General features: G+C 42.6%; 1 protein-coding gene across 1 annotated transcript in view; it reads left to right on the forward strand.

Annotated features, from left to right (window-relative positions):
- LOC130356427 (complement receptor type 1-like) overlaps positions 1-14,338 on the forward strand; it is an 82,938-nt gene extending 68,600 nt beyond the window's left edge. Inside the window, exons 9-10 of the mRNA XM_056557962.1 lie at positions 12,007-12,223; positions 14,178-14,338. Coding sequence (XP_056413937.1) covers positions 12,007-12,223; positions 14,178-14,184 — 224 coding nt within the window. The 3' untranslated portion in view covers positions 14,185-14,338. The remainder of the gene's footprint in view (positions 1-12,006; positions 12,224-14,177) is intronic.
- The last annotated feature ends 1,008 nt before the right edge of the window (positions 14,339-15,346 follow it).

A 15,346-nucleotide genomic window follows, 5' to 3' on the forward strand; every position in this document is an offset into this window, starting at 1 on the left:
ACTTTAGTGGAAACACCCAAAGGGGTACCCTAAACTTGACCCCCCCCCCCAAAAAAAAAAAAACAATTATTAAAATATAACTTATCTATTTGCTTCTAAAATGGGTAACTAATATAGTGATAAGTAAGATCACTTGGCGGCACAATGACTATGAGCCTAGAGGTGGCAGCAGCCTGACGAGACCATTGGGTCCCTCAATTGAAAAGATGAAAGATATTTTTTTAAATATAAAATGAAGATTTTAAATAGATGATGAACATACAACTTTTAATTTAATGTGCCAGCAGCATGAGGAGACGACATGGCGGCAGAATGACACAGCCTGGAGGTGGTGGCAGCATAAGGAGACCATATAGTGGCTGAATGACACAACCTGAAGGTGGTGACAGCATGAGGAGAACATATAGTGGCTGAATGACACAGCCTGGAGCTGGCGGAAGCATGAAAAGACCATATAGTGGCTGAATGACACAGCCTGGAAGTGGTGGCAGCATTAGGAGACCATATAGTGGCTGAATGACAAAGCCTGGAGGTGGCGGAAGCATGAGGAGACCATATAGTGGCTGAATGACACAGCCTTGAAGTGGTGGCAGCATTAGGAGACCATATAGTGGCTGAATGACAAAGCCTGGAGGTGGCGGAAGCATGAGGAGACCATATAGTGACTGAATGACACAGCCTGGAGGTGGCGTAAGCATGATGAGACCATATAGTGGCTGAATGACACAGCATTGAGGTGGGGGCAGCATGAGGAGACCACATAGTGGCTGAATGACATAGCCTGGAGGTGGCAACAGCATGAGGAGACCATACGGTGGCAGAATGACACAGCCTGGGGGTGGCATCAGCATGAGTAGAACATATGGTGGCAGAATGACACAGCCTGGGGGTGGCATCAGCATGAGTAGAACATATGGTGGCAGAATGACACAGCCTGGAGGTGGTGGCAGCAAGATAAGAACATATGGTGGCAGAATGACACAGCCTGGAGGTGGCAGCAGCAAGAGGAGAACATATGGTGGAAGAATGACACAGCCTGGAGGTGGCATCAGCATGAGGAGAACATATGGTGGCAGAATGACACAGCCTGGAGGTGGTGACAGCACGAGGAGACCGTATAGTGGCAGAATGACACAGCCTGGAGGTGGCATCAGCATGGGGAGAACATGTAGTGGCAAAATGATACAGCCTGGAGATGGCATCAGCATGAGGAGAGCATATGGTGGCAGAATGACACAGCCTGGAGGTGGCGGCAGCATGAGGAGACCATATAGTGGCAGAATGACACAGCCTGGAGGTGGCATCAGCAGCATCAGGAGTCCTGAAAGTGACCCGATGACAGTGGTTTGGGTAGCAAAACTAGTACCCGGTGTCAAAAGTGGGTGAAAGAAGAAGCACTTGGCATCAGGCGGGTGGCAGGATCAGAATAGTAGCTGAGGCAGGTAGGCAGAAGAAAACTGTTTCTTTTGTCAAAGTGTTGGTGTGCACAAGTTAGTATTGAGTAAGTATCACGGGCAACCTGCAACCCTCTTCTTCTGATGATGATGATGATGAAGCCCATTCTGCACCCGGCTCCCAAGAGAGATCAGCTTCATCATCATCGAGTTGTGTCTGCACATCACTGATGTCCTCCTCAGGTCCCTCAACAGTGTCTGCTTCAGTAGCCTGAATGCTCACAACACCACCTCCCACACCCCTCTCCTCATCACTATTTGCCCACCTAGCGGAGGAAAGGTGGATGTCTCCTCCAATTCTTTGCTGGGCAGTAGCTGCTGGCTGTCTTCTAGTAGATCGTCCTCACTAAATAGTGGAGCTGAACCCACAGCATACAATACTTCTGTAGGGGAGGGAACAGCATAGGACAGAGGCAATTGGAGGGCAGGGACTGCTTCCGGGCCATGCCAACTGAGGATTGTGTCTCAGGAACCCACCGACTGTTGACTGAGGGTGTCAGATGTCACTTGGGATGAAGTGGATGACTGAGTTAACTAATCAATGACGGCAGATGGGTTGCTGGTCGAGACACGACTGCTAGCTGATACTGGGAGCTCAGGCCTCTCGCTGTGACTACTGATGCTACGCGCCCCTAGTCTGTGTCCTCTATGCATGTCCTGGCACTTCTCTGCCTGAATTACTTATACACCAGCTGAGTGTGTATATGTTACACTTATGAGAGGAGGACAATACGCCCCACTAGGCTTACAACTGTATTAGGCTACAAAAACAAGTGTGAAGCTTAGGCTGGCCTTTCACAGTAACTAGCCAAAATTAGTTTAACAGGAAAAAAAAATCGTACACCACATAGGTGTATGTACAGTTTACACTTATGAGAGGAGTACAATACACTCCACTACGCTTAATTGTATTAGGCTACAAAAACAAGTGTGTAACTTTGGCTGGACTTTCACAGTAACTGGCACAAATTAGTTTAAATGGAAAAAAAATTGTACACCACGTAGGTGTACGTACAGTTTACACTTATGAGAGGAGGACAATACACTTCACTACGCAACCTGTATTAGGCACTAAAAGCAGATGACTATGGCTTTTAGTGCTCACCCTAACTGGCCCCTGTTAGCTTTAGAGTCGTAGTACACCCCAGTGTAGCAGTATAGAGTCGCTGTGTAGTACAGCCCAGTGCAGTATTATTAGACACTAAAAGCAGGTGACTATGGCTTTTAGTGCTCACCCTAACTGGCCCCTATTAGCTTTAGAGTTGCTATACACCCCCAGTGCAGCAGTACAGAGTCACCGTGTAGTACACCCAAATATGTTTTCTCTCAGGCTGCATGTGATTCAGGGTGATCTAGTCTACCTGCCTTCCCAGAGTTCCTTGCTCCATGCCCTCACACATGGAATCACCATTTTAGATGCCCTGGAGCCTGGACCGCACTACATGGGGTTTAATGAAGCGATTAGTTTTAACGATTCACAACGATATTCAAATTTGTTACGAATCAAAATGTACAGGAAATTCGTAACAAATTCGGATTGGTCAGATTCGATTTGCTCATCTCTAGCCTAGATGGTGGGCAATACATAAAAATGACATTCCTGCTTCTCAAAGTCTGACAACTCTCCAAAATGTCTTTCAGTGTTTTGTAGAGCAGTCCAAGATCTTCACCAAAAGGTACACTAACCAAAAGTAGCTTCAGAGCGTCTTTTTTTATTTAAATTTTTTATAGGGAACCCGGGAAAACACTTTTATGCCTCATTGTGGCAAGATCTAGTGTCTGATCAGACAACAAATGTAGATTTTTTTTTTTATATTTTTCTTTAAAAAATGTGTCCAGTGAAAATTTCGCAAACATCACAAAAATCAACAGAAAGTAAAGGTAGGGGGGTTGTGGTTTGGAGGTTGAGGAGTTAGAGTTCAGATGGACAATACAGCTGCGTAGGCAGAGGGACTTCCGAAGGTATAAGAGGCAAGATGTCCAGCCTCCAATACCGCTGTCACTTGAGATCCCAGTGGGAGAAAGAAAAACACTTATGCATTATAAACATCCTACAGTTATATATAACACACAAGCTGAAACGGGGTCAACAGGGGCAAACTAGGATGAGGAAACCAGGGAAGGTAAAGGTAAGGGAGGAGGGAGTTTTGGAAACCTGGAGCAATAAGAACCTAAGTTTAAACTATGGTGACATGAGATTAGTGCTGTCAATCAGAACATGGGGGATTTCCACCACCTATGCTTTGTTCTAAATACCATGTAGTGACTCCAAAACATCTCTTCAGTGTTTGTCTGATGTGTGTAGGGAATAGAGGTAGAAATCTATTCCAAGTGAGGAAGAATCGTTTAAACCACTGCAATGAGAAGGATCTTGTTCTGACTTCTAACTTTGGTTGAAGCATCATGTATCAGCTGTTTACGATGCCCGGGCCTATCAGCAGGCTTTGACATAGAGCCACTTACATCTGGTCTCAGGGTCCACGCCCTTTACAGATACACATAAATTTCAAGTCAGTTTGTATTTAAAGTTGCTTTTGTTCAGTTCTTCTGCACTAGCTCTTCTATACTCCCTTACTTGTTTAATCCTGTATATTCTGTACTCTGCTTTTGACATCACTATTCTCTGCTTATTGATTTGGTACATTTGCCTCTATCTTGGTTTGGACCTGGCTTGTTTTACTCTCTGTTGGTGTGTCTATCCTCTGTTGGTGTGTCTGTCTATTTTTTCTTGCACTTTGCCTGTTAACTCTTTGTGCCCTGATCTGCTTACCTGACACGTATACTCTTTTGTTTATAGTTTTTGGACCTTGTTACATCCCTTACTGAGAACAGTGACCACCATCCAGTTGATGATCCCTAGTTTAGAGTGGATACTTAATTAGGCAGATAAAGTGTCTGTGGGTGAGCTCAGGGCTGCACTTATCCCTTCCCGCTTATCCCGGAGCAATAAAGACTCTATCCAGTCAATACAGAAAAGAAATATAGGTTTCTCAGGAAGAACAAGGATAGAGGGAGGGTAAACCAGATATCCAGCAATGGAGCATGGACTTTTTCATAACTGCGAATATATAAAACACAAGTTGATTCTCATAGACTAATCTTACCAGGAATGAACCTGAGAGAATGCCAAACACACACCAATGAGGGGTAAGAGGGCAAGTAAGACAGAGATGGGAGCGTATATACCCCTGATCCTGTTCCGGAAGGCTTTAATAGAAGGGAAAGAACAAAAGCAGTGCAGGAGGTCAGTGTGAGGGGCTTCACATTTTGGGCATGTGTGATCTGTGGTGTTGCCAATGAGGCAACCTCTGCGGGAGGAAATATATGCCCTAAGTGTGATTTTATAAGCTATCTCTCAATAAAACACAAATGAGGCTTCAGAATAAAATGTCTGAAATCTTTAGGACTAAGGATCAGTGGTAGGGATTATCAAATATATATATCTGTTTGGGAAACATGACTAGCTTTAAAAGATTGGCCCTACCCATGAAGGAAAGGGAACAATGTTTTCAAAATAGGAGTTGGAAGTTACAGTACTTCAGGAAGTGCGCTACATTATGCTGGTATGATTGTGAGGGCCGAAGGAGTATATGTCAGACAGTACAATATCTAGACTTGTGTGAGGGTTAGAGATAAATGGTAGCATGTAATCCGCAAATGCAGATAGTTTAAAGGAGTAACCTACTCCAGAATATTCCCACTCTGTTGTGCCCTGGCTGAAAAAATAATTGAAAACAAACTTTCACTCACCTTCCTGCGTTCCCCCGGAGCGCTGCTACAGCTGATCAGTCCTCTGGTCTGGTCTTCATCTTTCTTCCTGTACATGGATCGTCACATGTTGCTCATCCTATCACCAGCTGCAGTGATGTCCCACCTCGGACGGTGATGGGCTGAGCGCTGTGTGATGATCCGTGCATAGGAAGAAGGATGAAGACTGTAGCGGAGGAGCGATCAGCTGTAGGGGCACTATGGGGGAATGCAGTAAGGTGAGTAAAAGTTTGTTTTATTTTTCAGCCTGGGCACAAAGGAGTGAGAATAGTCTGCAGCAGACAACTCCTTTAAGGCTGGAAATATCAATATCAATTTCTTATCATCGGGTTTAGAAAAAGATTAAAAAGTAGGGGCAACAATGAGCAGCTCTGCCTTGTCCCTCTATGTATGGTGATAGGGCAGGTGTTATTCCCATAAATGGTCAACAGTTACATAGTTACATAGTTAGTATGGTTGAAAAAAGACATACGTCCATCAAGTCCAACCAGGGATTTGAAGTGAAGGGTGTAAGGGGATAAGGGGAAGGGATGTAGTTTTATAATTCTGCATAAGCATTAATGTTATTTTGTTCCAGGAATGTATCTAACCCTGTTTTAAAGCTGTTAATTGTTCCTGCTGTGACCAGTTCCTGAGGTAGACCGTTCCATAAATTCACAGTCCTCACGGTAAAGAAGGCGTGTCGCCCCTTTAGACTAAACCTTTTCTTCTCCAGACGGAGGGAGTGCCCCCTCGTCCTTTGGGGGGGTTTAACCTGGAACAGTTTTTCTCCATATTTTTTGTATGGGCCATTTATATACTTATATACGTTTATCATATCCCCCCTTAAACGTCTGTTCTCAAGACTAAACAATTGTAACTCCTTTAAACGCTCCTCATAGCTAAGATGTTCCATGCCCCATATTAGTTTAGTCGCGCGTCTCTGCACCCTTTCCAACTCCGCAGTGTCCCTTTTATGAACAGACGACCAAAACTGAACAGCATATTCTAGGTGAGGCCGTACCAATGCTTTATAAAGGGGGAGTATTATGTCCCTGTCCCTCGAGTCCATGCCTCTTTTTATACATGACAATATCCTGCCGGCTTTGGAAGCAGCAGCCTGACATTGCATGCTATTCTGTAGTCTGTGATCTACAAGTACACCCAGATCCTTCTCTACCAGTGACTCTGCCAGTTTAATCCCCCCTAAGATATACGATGCATGCATGTTCTTAGTACCCAGATGCATAACTTTACATTTATCCACATTGAACCTCATTTGCCAAGTGGATGCCCAGACACTTAGTGGTTTAGAGTTTAGAGTTTACAGGAAAGGAACCTGTCTCCCAAACCCTGACTATGCAACATAGTATTCAGAAAAGGGCATGAAACTGAGTCAAACACCTTTTCAGCATCTAAACCTAATAATAACATAGTCTGGGATCCCATGGACCAGAGCCTAGACTTTCAAATGCCTCAGGAAGAAATCCTATGTTTAAGAAATTTAGTTGTAAGAAGATGATTATAGGGCCTAGCATTAGTTGTTGCCTGTCCTCCAAGATTATTACTATTATTTTATATTCCTGATACAGTAAGGAGAGGGTGGTAGGTGGTGATAAGGGTGGGGTCTTTTTTGAGTTTATGGACAATAACAGTCCTGGAGCCAAAGAAGTCTTATGGGAAAGCCCCCCCTAGTTATTGTAGGAACAGCTTCAGGGAGTAACATTTTAAAACATTCCACAGGTAGTCCGTTGGGGCCAGGAGTTTTATTGGTAGTGGTCCTGACTTCAATCTCTGTTATCTCTTGATCCAAAAGATCCCGGTCTGCTGCATGCAGTTTAGGTAGAGTCCAATTAGAAAGGAAAGACCACATGGCTGTGCCTCCCAATCTCAACAGGTGTAAAAAGATCTGAGTATGGTGGTGTTTAACAATGAGGATGTCACATGTGGTTTGTTGTTATTTATGGATATTTGCAAGCAATGGGCCTATTTTATTATCCCATCAGAAATACTGACACTTTGCTTAGTCTGTCCCTTTAGGTAGTATCAAGAAGTGTTTTAGCATTCAAATAAGCAGTCTTAAAAACCTTGCTCCTATGGGTCTATGGGTCTGTAGAAGGTCAGCGTTAAGCTCATCAAGCTGCTTTGTAAATTTCTTCTTTCTATGAATTAGGTAGGAGATAATATAGCCCCGCATCATCCTCTTCAAGGTGGCCCAAAATAAGGCTTGATCATCCATATGTGCCAGATTATCATGAAATGAGACCAGTGGTTGATTAAAAACAGTTTGAAGTCCTCAGAAGCTACGAAGTGGGAGGGGAAACCTCCAGTTACGACTTTTGGGTTGTAAGTCACCTAAGGAGAGGTGGTCAGAGGTGAACATGGGTAATATAGTGGAAGAGGCTGCAGACGGGAACAAGGCTAAGGAGATGAGAAAGTTATCGTTCCCAGAGTGGGTGCTGCCAGCATGAGAGTAATATGTATAGTCCCTTTGGGTAGGGTGAAAAAGAGGCTTTGGTCACAGAAGAGAGGTGAGAACAGCAGTGGTGAAGTGCAGGGCATCTGTGGAACGCATACCTCCCAACCTTTGCTGATAGCAGAGGGACAAGCCACGCCCCCAACCACACTCATGGCCATACCCCAACCACGCTCTCAGTCACACCCTAACTACACCCTCAGTCACACCATAAACACACCCTCAGTCACGCCCTAACCACGCCTGCACCTGCAGAATGGGAATACCTCTTAACAGCAATAATGTCATTCTGTCACCTAAGTTTAGTGACAACAACCCCCATCATTACACTACAGACCATATAAGTGATTACATACAGTTATATCAGATTATCAGATGACTGACAACAACCCCCATCATTATACTACAGACCATATGTGATTGTTAAGGTTGGCTTTAAAATGTGAGTGATTGCCGCTGTATACTGCTGAGTGTCGACACAAGAAACACCAGACAAAATATTGGTATATATCTCCTTCTCAGCATACTGGCTCAGGAGCTGTCCCAAGGAGTCCTGTTTATTATACAGAAGTACATTTGTTTTTACAGTTGACAAAAAGGGGAGGTTAGTTATCATGTCAAAATCATCATATATTTTGATTGGTTATTTGAGTACTGCATCGGTATATATTAGCATTTTAAGCATTCATTTGTTTCTTAACCATAGGTCACTTATGTTGCCATCTCCCTATTCTACCAGAAAATTCCAGATGTATCTGTCCTTCTACACAGTCTATCTTTCTTCAGATGTTTTGTCTCTAACTTCGCGCTTCTTTTGGCCTTGTCACAAGGTCTTCATCTTAGTTACAAGCAAATAGCAAGCTGATATATAGGTTAAGGGTAACAAATATCTTTCTGCAACATTAGCAATGGCATATAAGTATTAATAGATTGATCAACAATCAGAATCATTATAATCAATCGCAACATGATTACATACAGTTATACCAGGTGACAGACAACCCCCATCATTACCACCACTGACCATATAAGGGATTACATACAGTTATATCAGGTGACTATCATCCCCATCATTACCACTACAGACCATATAACAGATTACATAGAATTATATCAGGTGACTGACAACAACCCCCATCGTTACCACTACAGACTATATAAGAGATTACATACAGTTATATCTGGTGATGTCTTCTCTGATTAGAGTCGGTCACCTTCCTTTTTCTTCTCCAGCTCAGACCGCAATGATGATTTCTTCTGGCTACGACTCATCTCTGGAGAACATGGCGGGAAAAACATTTTAGGCTCCGCACTTTTCCAATGATTATAATTTCTCAAACTGTAATAATGCCACCGCCCCGCCCCCCCCCCCCCTTAGTAGATTGGGTAGCAGCAGATGTCCCCCACATTAGGTTGGCAGCAGATTCCCCCCCAATATTAAGCGGCAGATTCTTCCCATAGTAGGCAGCAGTTCCCCCCTGTAGGAGGCAGCAGTTTCCCCCATAGTAGGTAGCCGTACCCCCATAGTAGGCAATGGCAGTTCCACCATATTTGGCAGCATTACCCCAATATCAGGCAGCAATACCCCTATAGTAGGCAACAGCGTCCCCCATAGTAGGCCCCCTTCCCCCATATTAGGCAGCAGTGTCCCCCAGATTAGGCAGCAGCATCCCCCATAGTAGGTCCCCTTTCCCAAATTAAGCAGTAGTGTCTCCCATAGTAGGCCCCCTTTCCCCAGATTAGGCAGCAGTGTCCTCCATAGTAGGCCCCTTCTCCCAGATTAGGCAGCAGTGTCCCCCATAGAAGGCCTATAGATGCTATAATCACTGCCATTGGTGCCTCAACTAAGTACGGAGTAAAGGGTCTGAATACTTATACTGTGCAATATTTTATTTTTTCCTTTTCAATAAATTAGCAAAGATTTCTAACATTCTGTTTCCACTTTGTCATTATAAGGTATGGAGTAAAGAATGAAGAGGTAAATGAAGTTAGTTTTAGAAAGTCTCCAACAAAAGAAAGAAATACACTGGGCACTCATGATTAGACGCTTGCGTGGGTTTATTGTTCAGAACGGTACATCAGTGCGGCAGACGCGCATGCAGGGATGTTTCACAGGCTACGGCCCATTTCTCGTGATACTTCGCTCTTCAACAAGCCTGTAGAAGTGCGAAGTATCGCGAGAAACGGACCGTAGCCTGTGAAACATCCCTGCATGAACATCTGCCTCACTGATGTCCCATTCTGAACAATAAACCCACGCATGCATCTAATCGTGAGTGCCCAGTGTATTTCTTTCTTTTGTTGGAGACTTTGTTTGCAATGGACTGCGTCTATATTGCACTGTGAGCACCACTGAATTGTTGTGTGAATGAAATTGCTACTAGGGGGAGCGGCGAGGATCCATAAGGAGTGCTTGAGACGGGCAGTGCCGGGTAGCTGTGTGTGAAGTTAGTTTTAGATTTTCATGATTCCACACTATTTAATTTAGAACGCACAGGTCGGAAAAGTTCTGACCAGCACCACCCCTGTTTGGCATGCTGTATTGGAAAAACTTCTGTAACTTTCTTAAAACTTTGCATTGTCATCTTCTGTTATACCTCTTGGACACATTTTAATAAACTGACAACTGTATGCCCTACCTTTTTTAACGGGTAAGTCAATGGACTTACAGTATCCTAGAGAATTAAAAGAGTAACAACAAATTGCATAGTGCTATAAACAGATGCTCCAGCATTATTTCAAGGGATTTGATACAAGAGCCAAAGGAATACCAATACAGTCTTGCAATTGCAATACAGAAGGCCATGGAAAGGAGAAAGCCTCTTTGGAAAATGTGGGGGGATATTGCTTTTATAATGTAAGCACAACAATAATAGAGAGTTTTTTTTGGCAGATTGTTTCAATTTGCTGATAATGTTGTGGACTTCTTTTATCTTGTAGTTACTTTATGGTGAATGTAAGCGTTTTCTAAAATGTGGTATACAGGTTGGAAGTGCAGACGGGTCTTCTTTTACTGATACCATTTCTGTATTGTTGTTTGCTACCTTTTGTATAACCAAGATAGGCCGATCAAGTATAACATTTAATGTTAGGCAGTAAGTAAACAGGAACTCGGCATCTCCAAAACAGCAAGTATTTTGTGGGTGGTTCCCATTATGCAGTGGGTGATACTTACCAAAAAACTGTTCCAATCAGCAGAACACAACTGTGGCCAGAGAGTGGCTCAGTGGCAATGTCTCGTGCAGACCCCAGCACCCTGAAGTCGAGCACATTGGAGGCCGATTGGGAGGGAGGGAAATAAGCACAGTTTTTCTTATTTTAGTAGGCAGCATGGCCATTTTGATTTAGCCTTTAAAAACTGATGGTCTCAAGATCTCTGTACTATTAGTAGTGGCAGTGCAAGGCATGCAGCATTGACCTATTCAAGTGAACAAAAATATTTTTGTTCAAAATTTTGATCAGTCAAGGTCTGGGTGTTGTGATCCCCACCAATTGCTAGGACGAACAGGGAAAGCTCTCCCTGCTGTCTTCTCACTGCAGGAGACTTTATAGAAAGTCTATTAAAGGGGTATTCCAGGAAAAACTTTTTTTTTTTTTTTTTGGCTCCAGAAAGTTAAACAGGTTTGTAAATTACTTCTATTAAAAAATCTTAATCCTTTCAATAATTATCAGCTGCTGAAGTTGAGTTGTTGTTTTCTGTCTGGCAACAGTGCTCTTTGCTGACATCTCTGCTTGTCTCAGGAACTGCACAGAGTAGAAGAGGTTTGCTATGGGGATTTGCTTCTAAACTGGGCGGCTCCCGAGACACGTGTCATCAGAGAGTACTTAGACAGAAAAGAACAACTCAACTTCAGCAGCTCATACATACTGAATGGATTAAGATTTTTTAATAGAAGTAATTTACAAATCTGTTTAACTTTCTGGAGCCAGTTGATATATATAAAAAAGTATTTTTCCTGGATAACCCCTTTTAAGCCTGTCTCCTGAAGCAAGAAGACAGATTGGGAATTTAGAACTTAGTGGAGCACCTACCAGCACACAAATGCTGACTGATCAAAACATTTGATCTGTCTCTATGATATCATTTTTTAATTACATAAAACGTTAAAGGATCTGCTGCTAAAATATCGGTGCTAAGCCACCATCAGATCCTGGAGTCAATGCCTCAACAGCTCAGAGCTGTTATGGCAGCACAGAGAAGACCTTCACATCTCTGTGCTGCCTAGACCTACCTGGTGGTTTTAATGTTACTATTATAACAGTTAAAATATCGATAAGTTGTAATATAGACAATTTTAACATATATATATTTTGTATGTTGTTCTCAAGGCTTTGGTTGCAGTTCTCCAAAAATTTTAAATGGACGTGCTGTACTTAAGAATGGAGAATATTACTTTCCGGAAAAAGATGGACATGCTTTCTCTAAATCAGACACGATACATGTTCAGTGTAATGAAGGCTTTACAATTACTGAAAGCAGTGTCAGTAAGTGCGAGCTTACCTGGTCTGGTTTTAAGTGGTTACCTTCTCTTCCAAAATGTACAAGGTAAGCTTTTTCTGTTGATTTGAATTCATACATTATGTAGTAAATAAGGTTCTGGCCCTGAATCTCCTTGCAGCAAAAAGTGCAGGGGTAGACATACGCTCCATGCAGTCTCTGTGGGAGCACTGGAGATACACTCATGTATTGCCAATGCTCCTATAGAAAATGTATGGAGCAGGTGCCGTCCCCCTGTGCTACATGCAGTAGAAAGATTCAAGGCCCTGTTCTGAGGGTCGTGGTTATAGGGGATAGGGAATAAGATGTCTGATCGCGGGGTTCCCGAGTCCTGTCAAGTGTTAAGAAATTGTCCAAAAAAACGTTATTAACTTAATCACTACATATAAAATAGCTTTTTACAAAAACTGATTATTTTCTTTCTACAGGTACAAAAATGGACAACCCCCCCTCCCCCTCAAAAAAACAGTGTGCCTTTTGGTCTTAAAGGAGGGGTACTTCGCCCCTAGATATCTTATCCTCTATCCAAAGGATAGGGGATAAGATGTCTGATTGCAGGGGTCCAGCCCCCTGCTATCTCCGTGCAGCACCTGGCATACTAAACATTAGCTCGGAAAGCTTGGTGTGGGCGGCTGTGGTCGTGACATCGCACCACGCCTGCTCCATTCACATCTGTGGAAGGGGGCATGATGGAGAAATTTTTTCACACCTAAAAGAGTTTCTCCCTTTTTGCACTTTCGTTTTTTCCTCCTCACCTTTTAACGCTTTCAGTTGTTTTATGTGCTACCAATTTTACTTTGTAATGACATCAGTCATTTTACCAAAAAATCTACAGTGAAACAAAAAAAAATTATTTGTGCGACAAAATTGAAAAAAAAGCTTTTGGGGGCTTTCGTTTCGGTAAAAATAACACATTATATTTATTTGGTAGGTCCATATGATTAAAATGATACCCAACTTATATAGGTTTAATTTTGTTTTACTACTGTAACAATTATAACTTTTTGCACAAAAATTTGTACGTTTAAAAATGTCCTCTTCTGACCCATATAACTTTAAAATTTTTCCACATATGGGGTGGATCTGATGTTTTTATCGTTACCATTTTTGTTTTGATGGGACTTTTTGATCTCTTTTTATAATTTTTTTTAAAGGTAAACAAAGTGACCAAAAATACAGTTTTGGACTTTTTGGATTTTTTTTTTACATGTACCCCATTAACCGTGCGGTTTAATTAACCTTATATTTTTATAGTTTTTAATGGGAAAAGGGGGTGATTCAAACTTTTATTAGGGAAAGGGTTAAATCACATTTATTAACTTTTTTTTTTTACTTTACACATTTATAGCCCCCATAGGGGACTATAACATGCAATCTTCTGATTGCATACCCTGTTCAATGCTATGCCAAAGCAGAGCATTGATCAGAGTTATCGGCGCTCTGCTGCTCCAGCCTGAATCTTAGGAATGGAGCAATAAAGCAACGTTCGTACGCCGAGAAGGAAGGTAGGGACCCTCCTCATATCCTCTCAGCTGATAGGGACAAGGCGGTGTTACCGCGGTGGTCCCAAACAGCTCCGCTGAGCTGCCGGGAAGCATTTTTTTCATTTATGGGTTAATACCAGACATCATCGTGATCGGTTATGTCCGGCATTAGCTAGGGTCCTGTGTTGATAGCTGCCGGGACCGACCCCCTATGACGTGGGGTCAGCTCGTGACCCTGCATCATAGCAGGGAAACAGGGCGTACAGATATGCCCTACATCCTGGAGAGGTTAAAGAGAGTTAAAAACGTCTTCTTGTCATCACAAGCATGATTTTAATGAAAAGTGATACCTGGATACAAATAAGATGGGATCTGACCATTCTCAACAAAGCTTACCCACCCCCTAAACAATGACGTCTGCACAAGTCACAGAGCAGGTCTAGAAAACTCTCCTATAGAAATTAATAGAAACCCCTTCAGACAATACATTCACTTTAATGTCTATCATTTTATTTTAGATGGTAAATATCACGAAGACTTGTGATAACAATGTGAAATCAAACTGCAAGATACAGAAAGAAAAACTGACGGCTGCTTTTTAATTAACCCTATCACAATTTAGCCAGTTTTGTACTTATGTAGGCTTGTTTTTTTTTTTGTTTTTGTTTTTTTTTGTAGAATGAGCAATACCAATTATGTTTACTTTTTTATACTTTCAATTTTTTGACATAATAAAGCATTTTTAATTGGGAGAAATATTTGTTTTATATCATATTTTAACACAATTTGTTTTATTTATTTAAAATTTTTCAGCCCTACTGGGAAACTTAAACAAGTGATCTGATGATTGTTCATGTTACACTCAAATACTTTGGCATGGCAGTGTATTATTTCTCAATGTGGACATTCAGTGTGCATCAGGTGTCGCCAATATTCAGCAGATCTAGGAGCACCGCCTGGTTATGTGCCACCCCTATTGACGGCAATGCAGTCTGGGAGAAATTCCAATGAAAGAATTAACGTGTTCAAAATCTAGACTGTCCATGGACAATAGGAGTCTGCTGCAAGTGGAATAAATCTTGGAGAGAAACAGAAACCTATTTGGAGAGGAACAGATTTTGAAAAGATGTAGGGGTGGAGGTAAATGAGCGATGACCCCACAACAACTAATGAAGGACTTGAGCTAAGTGCAGTGGTAGAAAGCCACCAAAGATTAGATCCAGCACAGGCACTAGTTCGCTAATGAGGATCCAGGACACTTGTCCCGGATCCCCAGGCAGCCAAGCTTTGCTTTCAGCTGTATGCATGGCTCACACGCATACAGCTGAGAGCCTCCTCAGTGAGAGGTGCATATGCGGCCTAAACGGAGAGGAGACATGACCTCCGCCCCCCATCTAGTACTTGCACCGATAACGTCCCTTATTGGCACCTATACTCTAGAGGCAGGAAGAAGCGGACAGCCTGTGGAGGAGAATACGTTTTTTTCCTCTTTATACTGCAATCGTAGGGGAGAGGATGTGGAGGGGAGTGCGGTACGGCTGGCTACCTAACCAACAATACTACCTTTCTGGCTACCTATACCTCACCAATAATTCTACCTAATTGGCTACCTATACCTAACCAACACTGATGTGGGGCATACCTACATGCCTACTAGAGATGGGGAGGGCACTGGGAAAAAGGTGGA

This window comes from Hyla sarda, chromosome 2 (genome assembly GCF_029499605.1).
Source record: "Hyla sarda isolate aHylSar1 chromosome 2, aHylSar1.hap1, whole genome shotgun sequence".
In the NCBI taxonomy this organism is placed as follows: domain Eukaryota; kingdom Metazoa; phylum Chordata; class Amphibia; order Anura; family Hylidae; genus Hyla; species Hyla sarda.